Source organism: Anser cygnoides, chromosome 31, assembly GCF_040182565.1.
Source record: "Anser cygnoides isolate HZ-2024a breed goose chromosome 31, Taihu_goose_T2T_genome, whole genome shotgun sequence".
Taxonomy (NCBI): Eukaryota; Metazoa; Chordata; class Aves; order Anseriformes; family Anatidae; genus Anser; species Anser cygnoides.
Window position 1 is genome coordinate 1,237,499 of NC_089903.1, and position 18,885 is coordinate 1,256,383.

The 18,885-nt window shown below is 57.7% G+C and overlaps 1 protein-coding gene and 1 long non-coding RNA gene across 9 annotated transcripts; one reads left to right on the forward strand and one right to left on the reverse strand.

Moving 5' to 3' along the window:
* Positions 1-1,268: 1,268 nt before the first annotated feature.
* LOC136787941 (snRNA-activating protein complex subunit 2-like) lies at positions 1,269-17,992 on the reverse strand. Of its 8 annotated transcripts, XM_066985372.1 has the most exons (9): positions 17,657-17,886; positions 16,561-16,680; positions 16,417-16,485; positions 15,700-15,870; positions 14,829-15,125; positions 14,417-14,463; positions 14,122-14,339; positions 13,409-13,513; positions 12,856-13,336 (listed from the first exon to the last, which is right to left on the reverse strand). In XM_066985372.1, exons 1-5 carry the CDS (start codon positions 17,852-17,854, stop codon positions 15,015-15,017), a joined length of 669 nt encoding a protein of 222 aa, XP_066841473.1. In that variant the 5' UTR covers positions 17,855-17,886; the 3' UTR covers positions 12,856-13,336; positions 13,409-13,513; positions 14,122-14,339; positions 14,417-14,463; positions 14,829-15,014. The 8 variants fall into 8 exon arrangements, with proteins under 8 accessions (XP_066841470.1, XP_066841473.1, XP_066841476.1 ...); XM_066985375.1 differs by having other exon boundaries at positions 14,122-14,463; positions 14,829-15,332; positions 17,657-17,992; XM_066985373.1 differs by lacking the exon at positions 14,417-14,463.
* Positions 13,329-15,274, forward strand: LOC136787947 (uncharacterized). The gene is made up of 2 exons (XR_010827012.1): positions 13,329-13,532; positions 13,636-15,274. It is a non-coding gene; the product is annotated as an uncharacterized lncRNA (long non-coding RNA).
* Positions 17,993-18,885: the final 893 nt, after the last annotated feature.

Below are 18,885 nucleotides of genomic sequence, written 5' to 3' on the forward strand. Positions count from 1 at the left end.
TCCCCCAAATTTGGGGCTTTTGGGGGGTCCCTGATTGGGGGGGGGGAGAGGTTTTGGGGGGAATTCCCTGAAATTTTAGTGGGTTTTTTCGGGGGGGGGGGGGGGGGGGGGGGGGGGGGGGGGGGGGGTGTCCCAAAACGGGTCACAAGCAGCAGCTTTTGGGGCCGTTTCCCCGGATTTTGGGGCCGTTTCCCCGGGTTTTGGGGCTTTTTTTTGGGGGGGGGGGGGGGGGGGGGGATTTTTGTCAACATACTGTTTGGTGCCGGGACCCTCCCCAGTTTCCCCACTGAGTGGGCAATCCAGGCTCACAATCTGTCTGATGCTTCCCAGACAATGCCTGGCCTTCAGTTGCCGGCCTGTTTTTGGGATGGCAATGTTTTCTCCCCTTGTCTGCCTTGACTTAACACAGCGATTTCCACCTGATCGCTCTAAGGAGGCTGGGTGTCTGCATTTTAGGAGGTCACCTGCTGAGCTTTCTTATCACTGTAAGCACATCTCAATACCCCATTCCTTCCTTCTGTACCATGTAACACTGCAAAAACAACATTTCTGTTCCCACGGGGGGGGGGTCTTAGTGGCTATGGGGGGGCCTTAATTAGGGTTAGGGTCTGGAGAGAGAGAACACCCCCCCACACACCTTCCCCTCCCCCCCAATAAATTAAGGACCCCCCCACGGGCATATTAAGGGACCCCCCCCCCCAAGCCATTAAGGACCCTCCCTGAGACCCCCCCAAGCATATTAAGGACCCCCCCCCGGGCATTAAGCCCCCCTCCCCCCCCCCCCCGGGATATTAAGGACACCCCGGGCCATTAAGGCCCCCCCCGGGATATTAAGGAACCCCTGGGATATTAAGGCCCCCCCCATGGATTTTAAGCCCCCCCCCCCAGGCCTTTAAGGACCCCCCCGGGCCTTTAAGCCCCCCCCATGGATTTTAAGCCCCCCCGGGGATATTAAGGACACCCCCCCCCCGGGCCATTAAGCCCCCTCCCGGGCCATTAAGTCCCGTTGCGTGTGGGGCTGTGTAAAGGCTCCCAAAGGGAGGTCAGGTCTACCCAAAGGCTGCTGCTGGGAGGCTTAATTAGGGGTGTAATTAGGGTTAGGCTTAATATCCTGGGGGGGGTGTTAATGGAGAAAAGGTCTCCTGCCTCTCGACACCCCCTTACGAGGAAGTTGTAGACTGTGATGAGGTCCCCCCTCAGCCTCCTCTTCTCCAGGCTGAACAGGCCCAGTGACCTCAGCCGTCACTGACATAACATAACACAACATAAATATTTCACAATATTTATTTAAGCTGCAGCCTGGGGGTCAGTAATTGCCCCAGGCTGCACCCCGGGGGGGCCTGCCCCAGCCCTTGGAGGAGGGTGGCAGGCTGGCCGCTGGTGGCAGGCGGGCCGCTCTTCCAGGCACTGATGGTGGCCGCTGGCGTCGGGCCTGGCTCTCAGGCGTACCACGGTGGTCAGGCTGCCTGTAGGGGCTCACGGAGCGGCTGCGGGTGTCAGTCTGGGCTGCCTGGGCTGCGGCGAGGCGCCTGCGGAGACAGGAACTTGCTGAGGCCGTGCTGCGGCTGCGGTGCCAGGCGGGTGCGAGGCAGCAGGGTGCAGGCACCCGGCTGTGCGTGAGCTGTGGGCACACAGTGCTCTGTGCAGAAAACAGGGTGCCCTGTGCCCTCGGCTGGGACTCTGCTCCCCTCCACATCCTGCCCCAGCTTGTCTCCTCCCCAGCGCCTCGCCAGCCATCCTGACCTGCCTGCTCTGCACGTGCTGTCCCAGCAAGAAGACCTGGCCCCCGCAGAGACAGGGGTCCACAGCCGGGCTCAGCACGACCGGGTCCCAACAGCCACCGGCTGCCCTTTTTCAGAGCGCCTTGCAAGGACCAGTACTCAGCTCCCTGCCCGGCCCTGGCCCTGGCCCAACAAGGTGACGGCCTCGGCTCCCTGTTCGGGGAGGTGCTGCCCATCCGCTCTTTGGGATGTGTAATTAAACACACAAGCTCTGTGTGTGCTGAGGACACGCACGCTGGCAGCGCTCAGGTGCGGCTGTGACACACCGACTGCCCCTCTCCAAGGCAATGCCCGCAGCTGGCAGGGCTCATCCCCATGCTCCCAGTAGCTGGCACACCTTGGCTGAGGCGGACACCTGCAATTCAGGGCATCCCAGAACAGGGTGCCTTGTGCTGGGGGGGAACTGGCACTGCTGCGCTTCTCTCTCTGATGGCACCCTCTCTCAGCTCCTGCATTTCTCTTCCTGACCTCGCTTTGCCTACGGCTGTCCCTGGCTCTGCTCTTGCTGCGGAAGGGCCAAGCTTCGCTAAGACCAGCAACAGAAAAATGGGCTCCAGAACAGAATGCCCAGGAATTAGAGGCCACCTAAAGCACTGGACAGCAGAAATTTCAGAAGAGTCTGGTCAAAAACTAACTGCTCACTTCACAATACGCTAACGACAACTGCTTCCTGGCTGGCAGCAGCCACATAATAACGTTGACAAAGATACGGTAACGAATTTGGGAGGGGGAGAGGAGGAGAGGGAGCGGGGGAACAACAACTCACTGATTTTTATGCCTCCAACGCCGGATAAGCACGCACGCAGCACACAAGTATCAAAAACAGGAGGGGAGCCGAGAATGCCACAGTGCCTGCTATCCAGGAACTTAGGAAATATTGGCGCTTCGCAGTGTTTGCATTGTTCTCCCCATCCACGCCTGCAAGAACAATTGTGGACATTGCTGTGTCCTGCGCACTACTGGTAATCTCACCGGAGGTCTGGCATTGCCAGGAAGTGTTCTGTTTCATTTGGTTAGCATCTTTGAGCAAGTGAAAATCCTCAGGCCGCAATGCTTCCTGAGGTTCAGCAGAAGCTGGGGAATCTGCCAAAGGCACTGCAACTCAAGGCACTCTGGAGCCTCCCTTTTGCCTCTCAGCTTTGTTTTCCCTCCATCCTTTGTTTCCCCTGCCATAATGCTGAGGGCCCAGTGTCTCAGGTTTGCTTCCCCAGCTCTTTGGAGTTCTAAAAGTTCTTAGGCGCTTGCCCACCTTCGCTGCTCGAGGCACACTCGGAGCCTTAGGGACAAAACTGAACAAAATTCGGGAGCCCAGGAGTGCCAGTGAGGCAGTGCCCTGTTTGCACTGGGTCAGGGCATCACTCTGGGCCTCAGCTCACAGGAGGGGTCCCGTTTCCCATCGTCTGCTCAATGGGCTTCTGACGGCCTCGTTCCCCCAAGAGCAAGGTTCCAAAATCCCTGGGAACTGGGTGCGCTGGGAGGTGACCCCTCTCTAGCCACAGCCACAGAGCTTTGTGAGCGTCTCTCCGCTGCACTGCTCTCACATGCTGTCACAGCCCGGGGAAGACAGCCATCCTCAGGGAGCCACTCCTGCCTTCCTCTGCAACACTTGCTGCCTACTGACACTCTTGGGTTTGGCTGCTGACATGAGCTGCAAGAGCGGGTACCAGGGCAAGAACCTGCACACGCATGCTGGTTCTGGTTGGTGACAGCGGATGACCAAGAAACAGCCTTTACCTGGTGGGGCAGTTGACTTCACTGGCTCTGTTCTTTTGCCAGGGAGCGGCAGCGTGCGACCGCTTCCTCGCCAAAGCACCTTCTTCGGCACAGTCTCTCTAACCAGCCCTTTAGAAAGAAAGCAGGACAGTGTGACCCTAAGGAACCGCTCCTCCTTTCGAGGACGGTATCTTTGAAAGGTAGTGCTTCTCAAAAGACATCCCTAAAGTTTAGAAGCTACGGCCTGGGCTTCTGGGGGAGGTACTCACTACTCCAAACAACATGTCATTCACAAAGAAAAATCTAAGTGTTCGACTCCTGGCAGTCTACCAGCACAGACAGCAAAATCTGGCCTGCTGCGAGACCAGGAGATTGCAGGAGATCTTCTTGTTCACATCGCACATAGTGCATTTTTGGCACACTGCAAGATGTTGCTCAATTCGTGCCTTCAAAGAGGACAGAAAAAAGCTGCATCCAGTTCAGAGGCAGGAACAGCCCTTCTGAGAAGCATGTCCATCCCATCATGCTGACTCCATCCCATGGGAAGGGCAAGAGTCACACACATCAGGCTGAGCCGCAAGCTCTTGAACCATGTTGTGGGCACAGTCGTGGGCATCAGGGAAGAGCCCACAGTCCCCAAACAAGAGGAGAAGCACAGCCAAGTCATTTGAAACCCAACTAGAATTGGACAGCTAAATCAGCTGAAACTGAGGTAAGCGCCAAGGGTGCTTTTCCCCTGCAGTGACATGTGTCTCCCGGCAAATGAGACAGCAAGGACTGCTTGGGCTGTGCCTCCTGCCTTGAACTCGCCCAGCTGCAAGCAGCGCTGTGCGGGAGCTGAACACAAGTTCAGCAGAAGCCCTTTGCTGCTGGCTGGATACCAATGTTTGCACGGAACAGCTCGGACCACTTATGGTAGTGCTGGGCTAGCAGCTGCCCCTGGGACACGGCGTGACCCACAAGCGGCAGCAGAGGCTCTCGGCCTTCTCTGGCGCTCACCAGTGCCTGCCAGGTGTGAAATTGAGTGTCTCCGCTCTGATCCATCCCTTCCTGCTGTGCAGGTTACGGTGTGTCCACACATGGATTTAGAACCTCAGCTTCCCAAGTCTTATGGCGGACAGAGTGAAATATACCCACCATGTGCTGCCTCGTCTAACTCCTTTATGAGATCCTCTATGATGTCAGGGGATGTTGGGGAAGATTTTCTTATTTCAGCATTGTCCTTCGCTGTTAGAGGACCTGAACAGAAAGTAGGAAGTTAACTTTGGCACCAGTGCAATTTGGAGAAGCAGGGCTTCGTTTGTGAAGTCAGTGAAATGACTTCCCACCCCTGGGATACCAGCTGGGCTCCAGCGCAGGAAGCAGCCGAGGGTCTGGCAAAGCCCTCCCTGGGGACACTTCTGCAACCAAAGCCCCGTGAGAAGTTTCTGTCACATCGACACCTACATCAGTAGCTCTATGGCAGTGCCCCGTTTGCACTGGGTCAGGGCATCACTCTGGGCCTCAGCTCACAGGAGGGGTCCCGTTTCCCATCGTCTGCTCAATGGGCTTCTGACGGCCTCGTTCCCCCAAGAGCAAGGTTCCAAAATCCCTGGGAACTGGGTGCGCTGGGAGGTGACCCCTCTCTAGCCACAGCCACAGAGCTTTGTGAGCGTCTCTCCGCTGCACTGCTCTCACATGCTGTCACAGCCCGGGGAAGACAGCCATCCTCAGGGAGCCACTCCTGCCTTCCTCTGCAACACTTGCTGCCTACTGACACTCTTGGGTTTGGCTGCTGACATGAGCTGCAAGAGCGGGTACCAGGGCAAGAACCTGCACACGCATGCTGGTTCTGGTTGGTGACAGCGGATGACCAAGAAACAGCCTTTACCTGGTGGGGCAGTTGACTTCACTGGCTCTGTTCTTTTGCCAGGGAGCGGCAGCGTGCGACCGCTTCCTCGCCAAAGCACCTTCTTCGGCACAGTCTCTCTAACCAGCCCTTTAGAAAGAAAGCAGGACAGTGTGACCCTAAGGAACCGCTCCTCCTTTCGAGGACGGTATCTTTGAAAGGTAGTGCTTCTCAAAAGACATCCCTAAAGTTTAGAAGCTACGGCCTGGGCTTCTGGGGGAGGTACTCACTACTCCAAACAACATGTCATTCACAAAGAAAAATCTAAGTGTTCGACTCCTGGCAGTCTACCAGCACAGACAGCAAAATCTGGCCTGCTGCGAGACCAGGAGATTGCAGGAGATCTTCTTGTTCACATCGCACATAGTGCATTTTTGGCACACTGCAAGATGTTGCTCAATTCGTGCCTTCAAAGAGGACAGAAAAAAGCTGCATCCAGTTCAGAGGCAGGAACAGCCCTTCTGAGAAGCATGTCCATCCCATCATGCTGACTCCATCCCATGGGAAGGGCAAGAGTCACACACATCAGGCTGAGCCGCAAGCTCTTGAACCATGTTGTGGGCACAGTTGTGGGCATCAGGGAAGAGCCCACAGTCCCCAAACAAGAGGAGAAGCACAGCCAAGTCATTTGAAACCCAACTAGAATTGGACAGCTAAATCAGCTGAAACTGAGGTAAGCGCCAAGGGTGCTTTTCCCCTGCAGTGACATGTGTCTCCCGGCAAATGAGACAGCAAGGACTGCTTGGGCTGTGCCTCCTGCCTTGAACTCGCCCAGCTGCAAGCAGCGCTGTGCAGGAGCTGAACACAAGTTCAGCAGAAGCCCTTTGCTGCTGGCTGGATACCAATGTTTGCACGGAACAGCTCGGACCACTTATGGTAGTGCTGGGCTAGCAGCTGCCCCTGGGACACGGCGTGACCCACAAGCGGCAGCAGAGGCTCTCGGCCTTCTCTGGCGCTCACCAGTGCCTGCCAGGTGTGAAATTGAGTGTCTCCGCTCTGATCCATCCCTTCCTGCTGTGCAGGTTACGGTGTGTCCACACATGGATTTAGAACCTCAGCTTCCCAAGTCTTATGGCGGACAGAGTGAAATATACCCACCATGTGCTGCCTCGTCTAACTCCTTTATGAGATCCTCTATGATGTCAGGGGATGTTGGGGAAGATTTTCTTATTTCAGCATTGTCCTTCGCTGTTAGAGGACCTGAACAGAAAGTAGGAAGTTAACTTTGGCACCAGTGCAATTTGGAGAACCAGGGCTTCGTTTGTGAAGTCAGTGAAATGACTTCCCACCCCTGGGATACCAGCTGGGCTCCAGCGCAGGAAGCAGCCGAGGGTCTGGCAAAGCCCTCCCTGGGGACACTTCTGCAACCAAAGCCCCGTGAGAAGTTTCTGTCACATCGACACCTACATCAGTAGCTCTATGGCAGTGCCCCGTTTGCACTGGGTCAGGGCATCACTCTGGGCCTCAGCTCACAGGAGGGGTCCCGTTTCCCATCGTCTGCTCAATGGGCTTCTGACGGCCTCGTTCCCCCAAGAGCAAGGTTCCAAAATCCCTGGGAACTGGGTGCGCTGGGAGGTGACCCCTCTCTAGCCACAGCCACAGAGCTTTGTGAGCGTCTCTCCGCTGCACTGCTCTCACATGCTGTCACAGCCCGGGGAAGACAGCCATCCTCAGGGAGCCACTCCTGCCTTCCTCTGCAACACTTGCTGCCTACTGACACTCTTGGGTTTGGCTGCTGACATGAGCTGCAAGAGCGGGTACCAGGGCAAGAACCTGCACACGCATGCTGGTTCTGGTTGGTGACAGCGGATGACCAAGAAACAGCCTTTACCTGGTGGGGCAGTTGACTTCACTGGCTCTGTTCTTTTGCCAGGGAGCGGCAGCGTGCGACCGCTTCCTCGCCAAAGCACCTTCTTCGGCACAGTCTCTCTAACCAGCCCTTTAGAAAGAAAGCAGGACAGTGTGACCCTAAGGAACCGCTCCTCCTTTCGAGGACGGTATCTTTGAAAGGTAGTGCTTCTCAAAAGACATCCCTAAAGTTTAGAAGCTACGGCCTGGGCTTCTGGGGGAGGTACTCACTACTCCAAACAACATGTCATTCACAAAGAAAAATCTAAGTGTTCGACTCCTGGCAGTCTACCAGCACAGACAGCAAAATCTGGCCTGCTGCGAGACCAGGAGATTGCAGGAGATCTTCTTGTTCACATCGCACATAGTGCATTTTTGGCACACTGCAAGATGTTGCTCAATTCGTGCCTTCAAAGAGGACAGAAAAAAGCTGCATCCAGTTCAGAGGCAGGAACAGCCCTTCTGAGAAGCATGTCCATCCCATCATGCTGACTCCATCCCATGGGAAGGGCAAGAGTCACACACATCAGGCTGAGCCGCAAGCTCTTGAACCATGTTGTGGGCACAGTTGTGGGCATCAGGGAAGAGCCCACAGTCCCCAAACAAGAGGAGAAGCACAGCCAAGTCATTTGAAACCCAACTAGAATTGGACAGCTAAATCAGCTGAAACTGAGGTAAGCGCCAAGGGTGCTTTTCCCCTGCAGTGACATGTGTCTCCCGGCAAATGAGACAGCAAGGACTGCTTGGGCTGTGCCTCCTGCCTTGAACTCGCCCAGCTGCAAGCAGCGCTGTGCAGGAGCTGAACACAAGTTCAGCAGAAGCCCTTTGCTGCTGGCTGGATACCAATGTTTGCACGGAACAGCTCGGACCACTTACGGTAGTGCTGGGCTAGCAGCTGCCCCTGGGACACGGCGTGACCCACAAGCGGCAGCAGAGGCTCTCGGCCTTCTCTGAGGCTCACCAGTGCCTGCCAGGTGTGAAATTGAGTGTCTCCGCTCTGATCCATCCCTTCCTGCTGTGCAGGTTACGGTGTGTCCACACATGGATTTAGAACCTCAGCTTCCCAAGTCTTATGGCGGACAGAGTGAAATATACCCACCAGGTGCTGCCTTCTCGAAGTACTTTCTGATTTTCCCTGTGATGTGAGAGGACCTCAGGGAAGGTTTTACTCTTTCAGCTTTATCCTTTGCTCTTAGAGGACCTGAAGAGAAAGTAGGAAGTTAACTTTGGCACCAGTGCAATTTGGAGGACCAGGGCTTCGTTTGTGAAGTCAGTGAAATGACTTCCCACCCCTGGGATACCAGCTGGGCTCCAGCGCAGGAAGCAGCCGAGGGTCTGGCAAAGCCCTCCCTGGGGACACTTCTGCAACCAAAGCCCCGTGAGAAGTTTCTGTCACATCGACACCTACATCAGTAGCTCTATGGCAGTGCCCTGTTTGCACTGGGTCAGGGCATCACTCTGGGCCTCAGCTCACAGGAGGGGTCCCGTTTCCCATCGTCTGCTCAATGGGCTTCTCATGGCTTCGTTCCCCCAAGAGCAAGGTTCCAAAATCCCTGGGAACTGGGTGCGCTGGGAGGTGACCCCTCTCTAGCCACAGCCACAGAGCTTTGTGAGCGTCTCTCCGCTGCACTGCTCTCACATGCTGTCACAGCCCGGGGAAGACAGCCATCCTCAGGGAGCCACTCCTGCCTTCCTCTGCAACACTTGCTGCCTACTGACACTCTTGGGTTTGGCTGCTGACATGAGCTGCAAGAGCGGGTACCAGGGCAAGAACCTGCACACGCATGCTGGTTCTGGTTGGTGACAGCGGATGACCAAGAAACAGCCTTTACCTGGTGGGGCAGTTGCCTGTGTTGCCCCTGTAATTTTGCCAGGGAGTGGCAGCTTGCGACCGCTTCCTCGCCAAAGCACCTCCTTCGGCACAGTCTCTCTAACCAGCTCTTTAGAAAGAAAGCAGGACAGTGTGACTACAAGGAACTGCTCCTCCTTGAACCATATTCTGGGCACAGCTGCAAGCACACACCAGTTGCTGCTGGCTGGATCCCAATGTTTGCACGGAACAGCTCGGACCACTTATGGTAGTGCTGGGCTAGCAGCTGCCCCTGGGACACGGCGTGACCCACAAGCGGCAGCAGAGGCTCTCGGCCTTCTCTGGCGCTCACCAGTGCCTGCCAGGTGTGAAATTGAGTGTCTCCGCTCTGATCCATCCCTTCCTGCTGTGCAGGTTACGGTGTGTCCACACATGGATTTAGAACCTCAGCTTCCCAAGTCTTATGGCGGACAGAGTGAAATATACCCACCAGGTGCTGCCTCCTCTAACTCCTTTATGATGTCCTCTATGATGTCAGGGGATGTTGGGGAAGATTTTCTTATTTCAGCATTGTCCTTCGCTGTTAGAGGACCTGAACAGAAAGTAGGAAGTTAACTTTGGCACCAGTGCAATTTGGAGGACCAGGGCTTCGTTTGTGAAGTCAGTGAAATGACTTCCCACCCCTGGGATACCAGCTGGGCTCCAGCGCAGGAAGCAGCCGAGGGTCTGGCAAAGCCCTCCCTGGGGACACTTCTGCAACCAAAGCCCCGTGAGAAGTTTCTGTCCCAGCGCCATCTACATCAATAGCTCAGTAGGAGAGCATACCAGGGCTCGTGCCTTGACAGGGCACACACACGTGCCGGTCTATACCCTCCCACCTGCAGAGATGCCTGGCTGACGTTTGGGCTTTGAGCTGGCAGCTCTCAAAGGAAGTCAAAAGCCACAACTTACCCAGGCCATCTCCCAGAGCTTCAGTCCTGGAACCCATCTGGGAGCCTGGATCACCTTCGCCTTCGGTCCCATCTGTAAACACAAGTGGAGTCCCTCCTGTGAACTACGCCAACATACTCCTTCTGACCAGAGTGACAGAGAATGCGGTTCAAAGAGGGGACTGCTCCACGGCACTCGTCTCTCCCTGCCACTCCAGAGCATCTTGCAAACAGTTGCTGGGTGCCTGCAGTGGCACCGTGCTGGTACAAACTAAGCGTGCGTGGAGCTGCCCGGAGAAGGGCCCTCCCCGTGCCCACCCCAGGTCTCAACTCAAGCGCAAGGTGCCTGCTGGCTCTGCAGCACCTAGATGCTCCTGCCTTCCGCTGACTTACCTGGCAGATTAACCTGAGGCTCGTGGTCCACATCAGGCTGAGGTGTCGAGTAGCCAGAGCCTACGAGAACTGCTGCAATCAAGCACAGAAGAGAAACATTCCCCGTGCATGGTGTGATCTACCTCTTCCTTAGTGACCTGCAGCGACTGGAGGGGGCTCAGGCAAGGATGTGGGACCCAGACACGAGCCAGGATTTCCAAAGCCGCAAAGGGGCCTGCTGAGCTGGAGGCTCCCTCTTGGCCTCTTCCCAAATCCTCTCTCCAGGCTGTGCGCAACACCCCGCAGGGACCACGCCGCCAAAGATGTGGCCCCTCAGGTGTTTCTTCCGGGAAGATCTCTGCTGGACACAAAGGAAGACCCCACTGCAGGGGGAGCGTGCAGACCCCGGGAAAAATGATCATCCATGTTTGTCATGGAGAAGCCCCCTGGCCAGTGAGCAGCTGAACCCTTGCTGAGCTAGCTCAACAAACCCTTAACAAACAGCAAGGAAATGAACACGGACAACTTACCACCTGTGGGACCCATACTGGCAGGCTCAGGAGCAGGATTCCATGGAGGCACTTGACCAGTACTGCCTGTGGGCACAAGTGGGATCAGACACAGGTAAGGGGAGCTTCCATTGCCTCTTGGGGCCTGCCTCTTCCTCAGTGACCGGGAGGCACTGGCTGGGGCTCAGGTAATGACATGGCCCAAACAGGAAGAAAAGCCTGGGTTCTTCCCTCTCTGTGGAGAGGGGCAGGGGTGGCATCTCTCCAAGTGAAGAAATATTCAGGGCTCATTTGTGCAAGCCCCCTCAAGGCACAAACGCACTTGGAAGACCCTGAATAAACTATTACAGCCCATTAGCCATCTTCCTTCAAGGAAGCACACTCGCAACGTACCTCGGGGATCCTCCTGAGGCTCCAAACCATGATCCAGCTGAGAAGCTGGATATCGAGAGCCAACATCGTCATCATCTAAAATCAAGCAGAGATGAGAGACGTTGCCATGGCATGCTGTGCTCTCCCTCTTCCCCAGCACCCTGCAGTGACTGAGGGGGCTGAGGCAATGTCACGGGACAAAGATGCAGGTGGAAATTTCCCAAGAGGGGCCAGCGGCCTCAGCCCCACAGGGGCTCAGACCCGGGCTTCTCGGCCCCAGCGCCGCTCCCGGCCCCCCCGGCAGGAAACAACCCCGCAGCAGCCACGGCCCCACCGTGCCACCCTGCGGGGCTTCTGCCTCCTGCCTGCCCCCTGCCCGCGGTGCCCGCCCGGCCCTGCTGCCATCCCGTCCCCGTCCCCTCCATCCATACGCGTGCCGCGCAGCACCATGCCGCCCAGGGTTTGGTGTTGGCCCCGGCCCTGCCCACCCACCTGCTCCCGGTGGTCGCCATGGCGCAGCCTGGGCACCCCGGGCACACAGGGCCACCAGCAGGAGGAAGAGGACGCAGGCAGGGGCCGTGGCTCCCCACACTCGCACCATGCTTCCACCACCGCCGCTGCAGCTGCAGCTACTGCTGCTGTCAGGACCGGTGCGGAGCAGTGCCTGTGGGCTGGCCCAGCGTCACAATGGGGTGTCGGGATGTCACGGCCCAGCACTGCATCACCGAGAGGTATTGTGACCTCGCAGCCCTCCCGGTGTCACGGAGCAGCGTTGGGACCTCATGGCCCGGCAGCACGCTCCCTCCCCTCTATCGATTCTTTCTCATCCACTGCTGGCTGCCGGGGGCTGAGGGCATGGCAGAAAGAGGCTGGAGGGGAAGGAAGGCTGCGAGGTGGAGATAAGGCCGCGGAGGACAGGAGAGAGCGGTTCCGCTGTCCTCATATCTCACAGCCTCATACTGCCCCAAAGTCGCTCTGTATCCCATCGGCAGGGTCGCCATCTCCTTCCTGCCCCCATATCCCTCCCCAGCAGCCTGCCGTATCCCCAAAGCCCCCTGTCCTTAGTGCCATCCATAGCCAGATTTCCCAGCGCGCCCCCATCAGCTCAGGTTCCCGTATTGATCACGCAGCTTCCCCACATCCCTGCATTCCCCTCATATCCAGTGCTGGTGGCATGCCATATCCCATAGCCCCGCACATGCCCCAAATATCCACCACTCACTCCTTAACGTCCCACCCCAATATCCCCCCAGTTCCCTGTACGCCACCCCCAGGGGCTCAAATGCCACCTCCACATTTTCACACGTTCCCAGTCTCTGCATTTCCAGCATCCTCCTATTGCAGCCCCACAGCTCCCACGTATATGGGCTATGGGACATTCCCCTCCAAAAGCCCAAACACCAGAGCCCCCAGCCACCCACCCCACCTGCAGCGGCTCTCCCACCCCTCCCTGGATGCCCTAACATCCCTAACACACCGGGACAACCAGGCGAGGTGACAGCGGTGGCCATCCAGTTAATGACACGCACAAGGGCTTGTTCTGATTTGGGGGCTCTCCTTCCACCTTTTTTCTTCTCCTTCACCTCTCCAACCTGCTCTTCCCACCGTCGTGCCCTCCTCGATGCTCCTGGCATCCCTTTTCTTCCCCATCCCTCTCTCACTCTGTCTCAGCCTCTGTCCATGCTTTCATTTTTCACTCACACTGTTTGTCTCTCCATTTCATTTCTCACCCTTTCTCACTCCTTTCTTTTTCCTCACAATTTCCATTTTTATTTCTGGTCTTTCTTCATTTTCTCTTTCACAATCACCCTTCCCGACAACGTCCATGTCTCCTCCCTCCCCTCTACCACGTGAAACGACCCCTTTCTACTTCTTTCATCCTCCCAGGAACCGTTTCTTGCTTTGTTTTCCCACAGGTGAGCACCCGTTTGGCTGCACACCAGTCTTTTGGGATGCGTCTTCAGCAGGAAGCGGTCTTTAGGGGGTGGAATCGCCCACAGCATCTTCCTCTCATTAGTGTTCCTCATACTTATTCTCCTCCTGAAGGGTGTGTGGGGATCTGGCGTGCAGCTGGGAGATCCCGGCAGGGCTGGCTCCAGACAGGAACGAGGCGTCTGCGGGAAGGAGCGAGGTGGGTGGTGGGGAGCCCAAAGGTGGGGCGATTCCCCCCTCAGCTCAGGGTGTACCTTTGGTTCTCCCCCGGGCCCAGAAGAAGAGGAGGATGAGGCTGTTGATGGTGAGGAAGCAGCCGCCCACAACCAGGAGCCGTAGAAGAAGGAAGCAGCTCTTCCCTGCAAGAGGGTGGGACAGGTTAGGAGATGTAGACACAGTTCATGCGTGCTGACGGAGGGAAGGCTGTGAGCATCGTTCCGCCACCATCTCTCTTTCCCTTTCCCCACCCCTCCGTCTCCAGGCATTCTGCTCAGGTCCTGAGTGCTGAACACCCAAAGACTTTCCCCGCTTGCTTGGCTCTGCAGGAGGCACTGAGAAATTTGGGAACAATGGCTCGGGAGGCCAAGGAGAGGCTGCTGAGCCATAAAGGTGGACAGAGGGATGCTCGATACTTGTTTGGGGTGGTTGGGGTGATGGAAGGGCTGAGAGGGAGGGAGAGGTGGGTGCAAGACTGGGTGGGCTGAGTCATGGACAGAAGGATGGTGATCGGATAGATAGAGCAGCTGCCCGGTGCAAAAATCAGCTAGTTTGGAGAGGAACGTACAGGGACTGGAATGGAATCGTTTCAGGAAAAAATGGAGAGAGGGAGGGACAGACGGATGGACAGATGGAGAGAGGGATGGTTTAATGGGCTGGTTACTGGATGGATGGATGGGTGGATGGATGGATGGGTTGGTGGTGGATGGACTGACAGATTGTTAGGTGGGTGGATGGATGGCCAGCTCACCTTTCTTTTGGGCATTTATACTGATAGACACGGCTTGGCTTGTGAAGGACGGGATCCACCTCTCAGGCTTTTTTTCCTCATACTTGCAGGTAAAGTTTCCACTCTGTTGGGGACCAGCACGTGGGAGCTGGAGGACCATGGAAGTCCTTAAATTGCCCCCGTGATCTGCTGCATTGTCCTCAGAGCCTTCTGTCGTAGGGAGGACCTCTTGGCCATCCCTGTAGAAGCGAAACCTCCGTACAGTGGCGTCTCCAGGGGCCTTACAGATGATGCTCAGGAGATCTCCTGCCATCACCTCTCCCAGCGGGGACTCCACCGTCAGCAGGGGCTGGGGAAGGTGGTCTGAGAAAAGGGGAGGAATAAATGGAGACGTAGCAATAAGGACAGCACAAACGGATCTCCAGTTGTTTGCCTTCCCACTGCATGCAGCAAAGCTTGGGATTGTAGGCTTCCTGCCACGACATGAGAAGAGCGCCAGTGGCAGCCACCTTCCAGACCATGCTGGTCCCAGAAAGATAAATCCTCCACCCAGAAATCCTACTGATTTTGGCGATGGGCTGGGTTAAACCACAAAGCCCACCAATCCTGATTTCCAGGTGAGTTGTCACATTGCGGGGCGATAGCTGACACCCACGTTTGGGCATCTGAATAGTTCTCAGAGAGGAGGGAGAAAGCAGAGAGAAAGATAAAGAAATCACACAGCTCACCTCCAATCTTGATCACCAGTTTTTCGCTGGTTGGGGATATGAGCTGCTTCCGACCTTGCTTGAGGGAATAGCTGCAGAAATGCGGCCCCCTGTGTTGCATTCGGGAGAGGACGAACTCAAACGTGTAGTTATTCGTCGAGCTAAATCCTGAAACTGCCCAGCCAGCCTCGCCAAAAATTCGGTACGTCAGCTTCCCAGTGATGCTGGGGGGAGTGGTGCACACCAGCGTGACAGCGTCTCCAAAGAAATATTCCTTCTGTCCCTGCAGCACCCAGAGGGTCGGGGCAGGGACTGCGGCTGGGGGATAGAGAGGGAGACAGGCAGGGGGGACGGAGGTGAGGTGCAAGGAGCAGAGGCAGAAGGGACTAACTCCACGCAAATAAAAGAAACTGGCTTTCATTTCAAGGAATACAATAAAGCACAGAGGGGACCTCGTAAAGCAGAAATGTCTCTGGGCTAGGACTCATTTTATCTCCTTGGGATTCAGCACAAGGTTGCGTCCCGCTGCGGGAAGTGATGAAAGAAAGGAGACTGCAAAAACCCTTTCCACACCCTGGGCAGCTTTGCCATGCCGGCAGAAATGTCCTTAATGTGCTTTCAAGCAATTTTATTTTTTTTTGCTGCAACTTGGTAATTTATGAAAATAGGAAATGGGGAAGGGGGGTTGAAAAGGCTAAGGGTGAAGGGTAAAACCCGTCGCTGATGCTCCTCCACAGCAGCCACTGGGAAAAGACGTTTGGTCTCCACCTCCCTACCTGCCCCCAGCTGCAAACCCTACAAAAATACCATTGACCCACACCCAAAATAGGAGGAGCAGGTGTGGGAAGGAGAGGGCCGGGAAGGGGTTGGGTCTCAAGGGGTTTCCACTCACCACCAGTGTGTTGACACGAGGCAGGACCTCAACAAAGTGAGATAACGAAAAATCCCCAGCACCCAATTTCACCACTGGGTTGTTATGGGGAGGGGGAATGAGGCTGAGGGTCTCCCAGACAGTCACACCTGTGGGACCCCAAATCCAGCCGTGCCCCCAGCAGCTCAGCCCCTGTTTAAGGAGACCCCAGAGGAGTTACCTTCCTCGGAGACCATCTGGCGATGTTAAGGCCCCCCCCCCCCCCCCAGATTACTAAGACTCCCCCTCCCCAAGCCATTAAGGACCCTCCCTTTTAACCCCATTTTATCCCCCAATTTAACCCCCCCCACTTTACCCCCACCCCCCCATTTTACCCCCGGTCCCCCCCCCCATTTTAACCCCAGCCCCCCCCGTTTAACCCCCCCGGTTTACCCCCAACCCCCCAAATTTTCCCCCAACCCCCCCAATTTACTCCCCCTTTACCCCCAACCCCCCCATTTTACCCCCAGCCCCCCATTTTACCCCCCCCACTTTATCCCCAACCCCCCCCCCCCCACTTTACCCTCACCCCCCTTGTCCCACCCCCCCCAATTTGGGCTCCCCCATTTAACCCCCCCCCTCATTTTACGCCCAACCCCCCCACTTTACCCCACCCCCCCATTTTACCCCCGGTCCCCCCCCCCAATTTACCCCCACCCCCCCCACTTTTACCCCCCCCCCATTTTTTACCCCCCCCACCTGCGAAAACGCCGCCGCCGCCGCCTCCTCCACGCCCTCCGCCAGCGTCTGTGCCAGCTCCAGCCACACCTGGAGGGGGGGGGAGGAGAAAACCCACAAATATGACCCCCCCGTGTCCCCCCCCCTGGGGCGGGGGGTCCTCACCTCGATGGGGGCCGGGCGCCGGGCGCGGCGGCGCCGCTGCTCCTCCAGGCAGGCGCGGTGCTGGGTGCCCACGGCCTCGCGCGCCGCCCGGCCCCGCAGCCGCGACACCAGGCCGAGGATCTTTGCCGGGGGGGGGGGCACAGGAATTAGGGACCCCCCCCTCAAATACCCCATAGCCCCCCCCCAAAAATATCCCGTAGTTCCAGCCCCCGGGAGCTGCCACCCACCCCGACCCCGTAGGACCCACTGATATGCCCCCCCCCCCATTGCCACCCCAAAACCCCCCGTTGCCCCCCCCCGTGTACCCCCAGCCCCCCCCCGTGCACCCCCCCCACCCCCATATACCCCCCCATTTCCCCCCGGTGCACCCCCAGACCCCCCCCATCCCATTGTACCCCCCCATTGCCCCCACCATGTACATTGGGGTACGCAGGGACCCAGGACCCCCCCGGGGACCCCCCCAAGCCCCCTCCCCAAGGAATTGGGGACCCAGGACCCCTTCCAACCCCCCCCCAAGGACCCCCCCGTGTTATTAAGGACCACCCCCCCCCCCACGGGCATATTAAGGGACCCCCCCCCCCCAAGCCATTAAGGACCCTCTCCAGGAGTCCCCCCCCCACCCCGAAGCCCCCCCCCCAGATTACTAAGACTCCCCCCCCAAGCCATTAAGGACCCTCCCCAGGGCCCCGCCAACACCCCCCCGGGGATATTAAGGACCCCCCCCCGGGGGATATTAAGGAACCCCCCAGCCATTAATGACCCCCCCTCGGCCATTAAGAGCCCCCCCCCAGGGATATTAAGGCCCCCCCCAGCCATATTAAGGACCCCCCCCCCCCAAGCCATTAAGGACCCTCCCCGGGACCCCTCCCAACACCCCCCCCCCCCCAATAAATTAAGGACCCCCTCCGGGCATATTACGGACCCCCCCCCCCCAAAGCCATTAAGGACCCTCCCTGAGACCCCCCCAAGCATATTAAGGCCCCCCCCCCGGGCCTTTAAGGACCCCCCGGGCCTTTAAGCCCCCCCCATGGACTTTAAGCCCCCCCGGGATATTAAGGACCCCCCCCCGGGCCATTAAGCCCCCCCCCGGGCCCACCTCGGCCTCGCTCCGCCGGGGGAGGCTCTCCCGCAGCGGCCGGGCCTGGAGCTCCGGGAGGCCGAGGGCGGCCTGGGCCCGCAGCGCCGCCAGCAGCGATCGCTTCTCCCGCAGCGACCAGGCCGCGGCCCGGGGCCTCCCCGCCGGGGCCTCGGCGAAGCGGGCCGGGACCAGGCGGGGCCGGGGGGGAGGCTTCATGGCGCGGGGAGATGGCGTCAGGGCGACGAAACGGGGTGGAAACGGGGGGAGCTGGGAGGGAACGGCCCGCCGGGGGGTGCTGGGAGATGTGGTTCGGGGGGGGAGGAGAAAGGGACAGCAGGTCTACCCAAAGGCTGCTGCTGGGAGGCTTCATTAGGGGCGTAATTAGGGTTAGGGTCGGGGTTGTTAGGAGAGAGAAGGCGCAGAGTCCTGTTGTGTGTGGGGCTGTGTAAAGGCTCCCAAAGCGAGATCAGGTCTACCCAAAGGCTGCTGCTGGGAGGCTTAATTAGGGGCGTAATTAGGGTTAGGGTCAGGGTTGTTTGGAGAGAGAAGGCGCAGAGTCCTGTTGTGTGTGGGGCTGTGTAAAGGCTCCCAAAGGGAGGTCAGGTCTACCCAAAGGCTTGGGTTGGGAGGCTTAATTAGGGGTGTAATTAGGGTTAGGCTTAATATCCTGGGGGGGGGGTTGGGGGGGTCCCAGGGAGGATCCTTAATGGCTTGGGGGGGGGGTCTTAGTGGCTATGGGGGGGGCCTTAATTAGGGTTAGGGTCTGGAGAGAGAGAAGGCGCAGAGTCCTGTTGTGTGGGGTTGCATAAAGGCTCCCCAGGGGAGTTCAGGTGTACCCAAAGGCTTCGGAATGGGGGCACTTTTTGATGGGAGAATCGGGGGACTGCTCCACGGCACTCGTCTCTCCCTTCCACTCAAGAGCGCCTTGCAGACGGCTGCTGGGCACCTGCAGTGGCACCGTGCTGGTACAAAAGTAAGCGTGTGTGGAGCATGCTGCGATCTACCTCTTCCTTAGTGACCTGCAGCGACTGGAGGGGGCTGAGGCAATGAAGCTCCGTGCTGTTCCCTCGGGCCCCCAGAGAGAAGAGATCAGCGCCTGCCCCTCCACTCCCCTCCTCAGGAAGCTGAGGGCCGCCGTGAGGCCTCCCCTCAGTCGCCTCTTTCTACCTCTAGTCTTAATAGCTGTTGTTCCACTCAGGATGGTAGTGCAGCAAAAAGAAGTATATTACACACTGTTTGCATGCTGT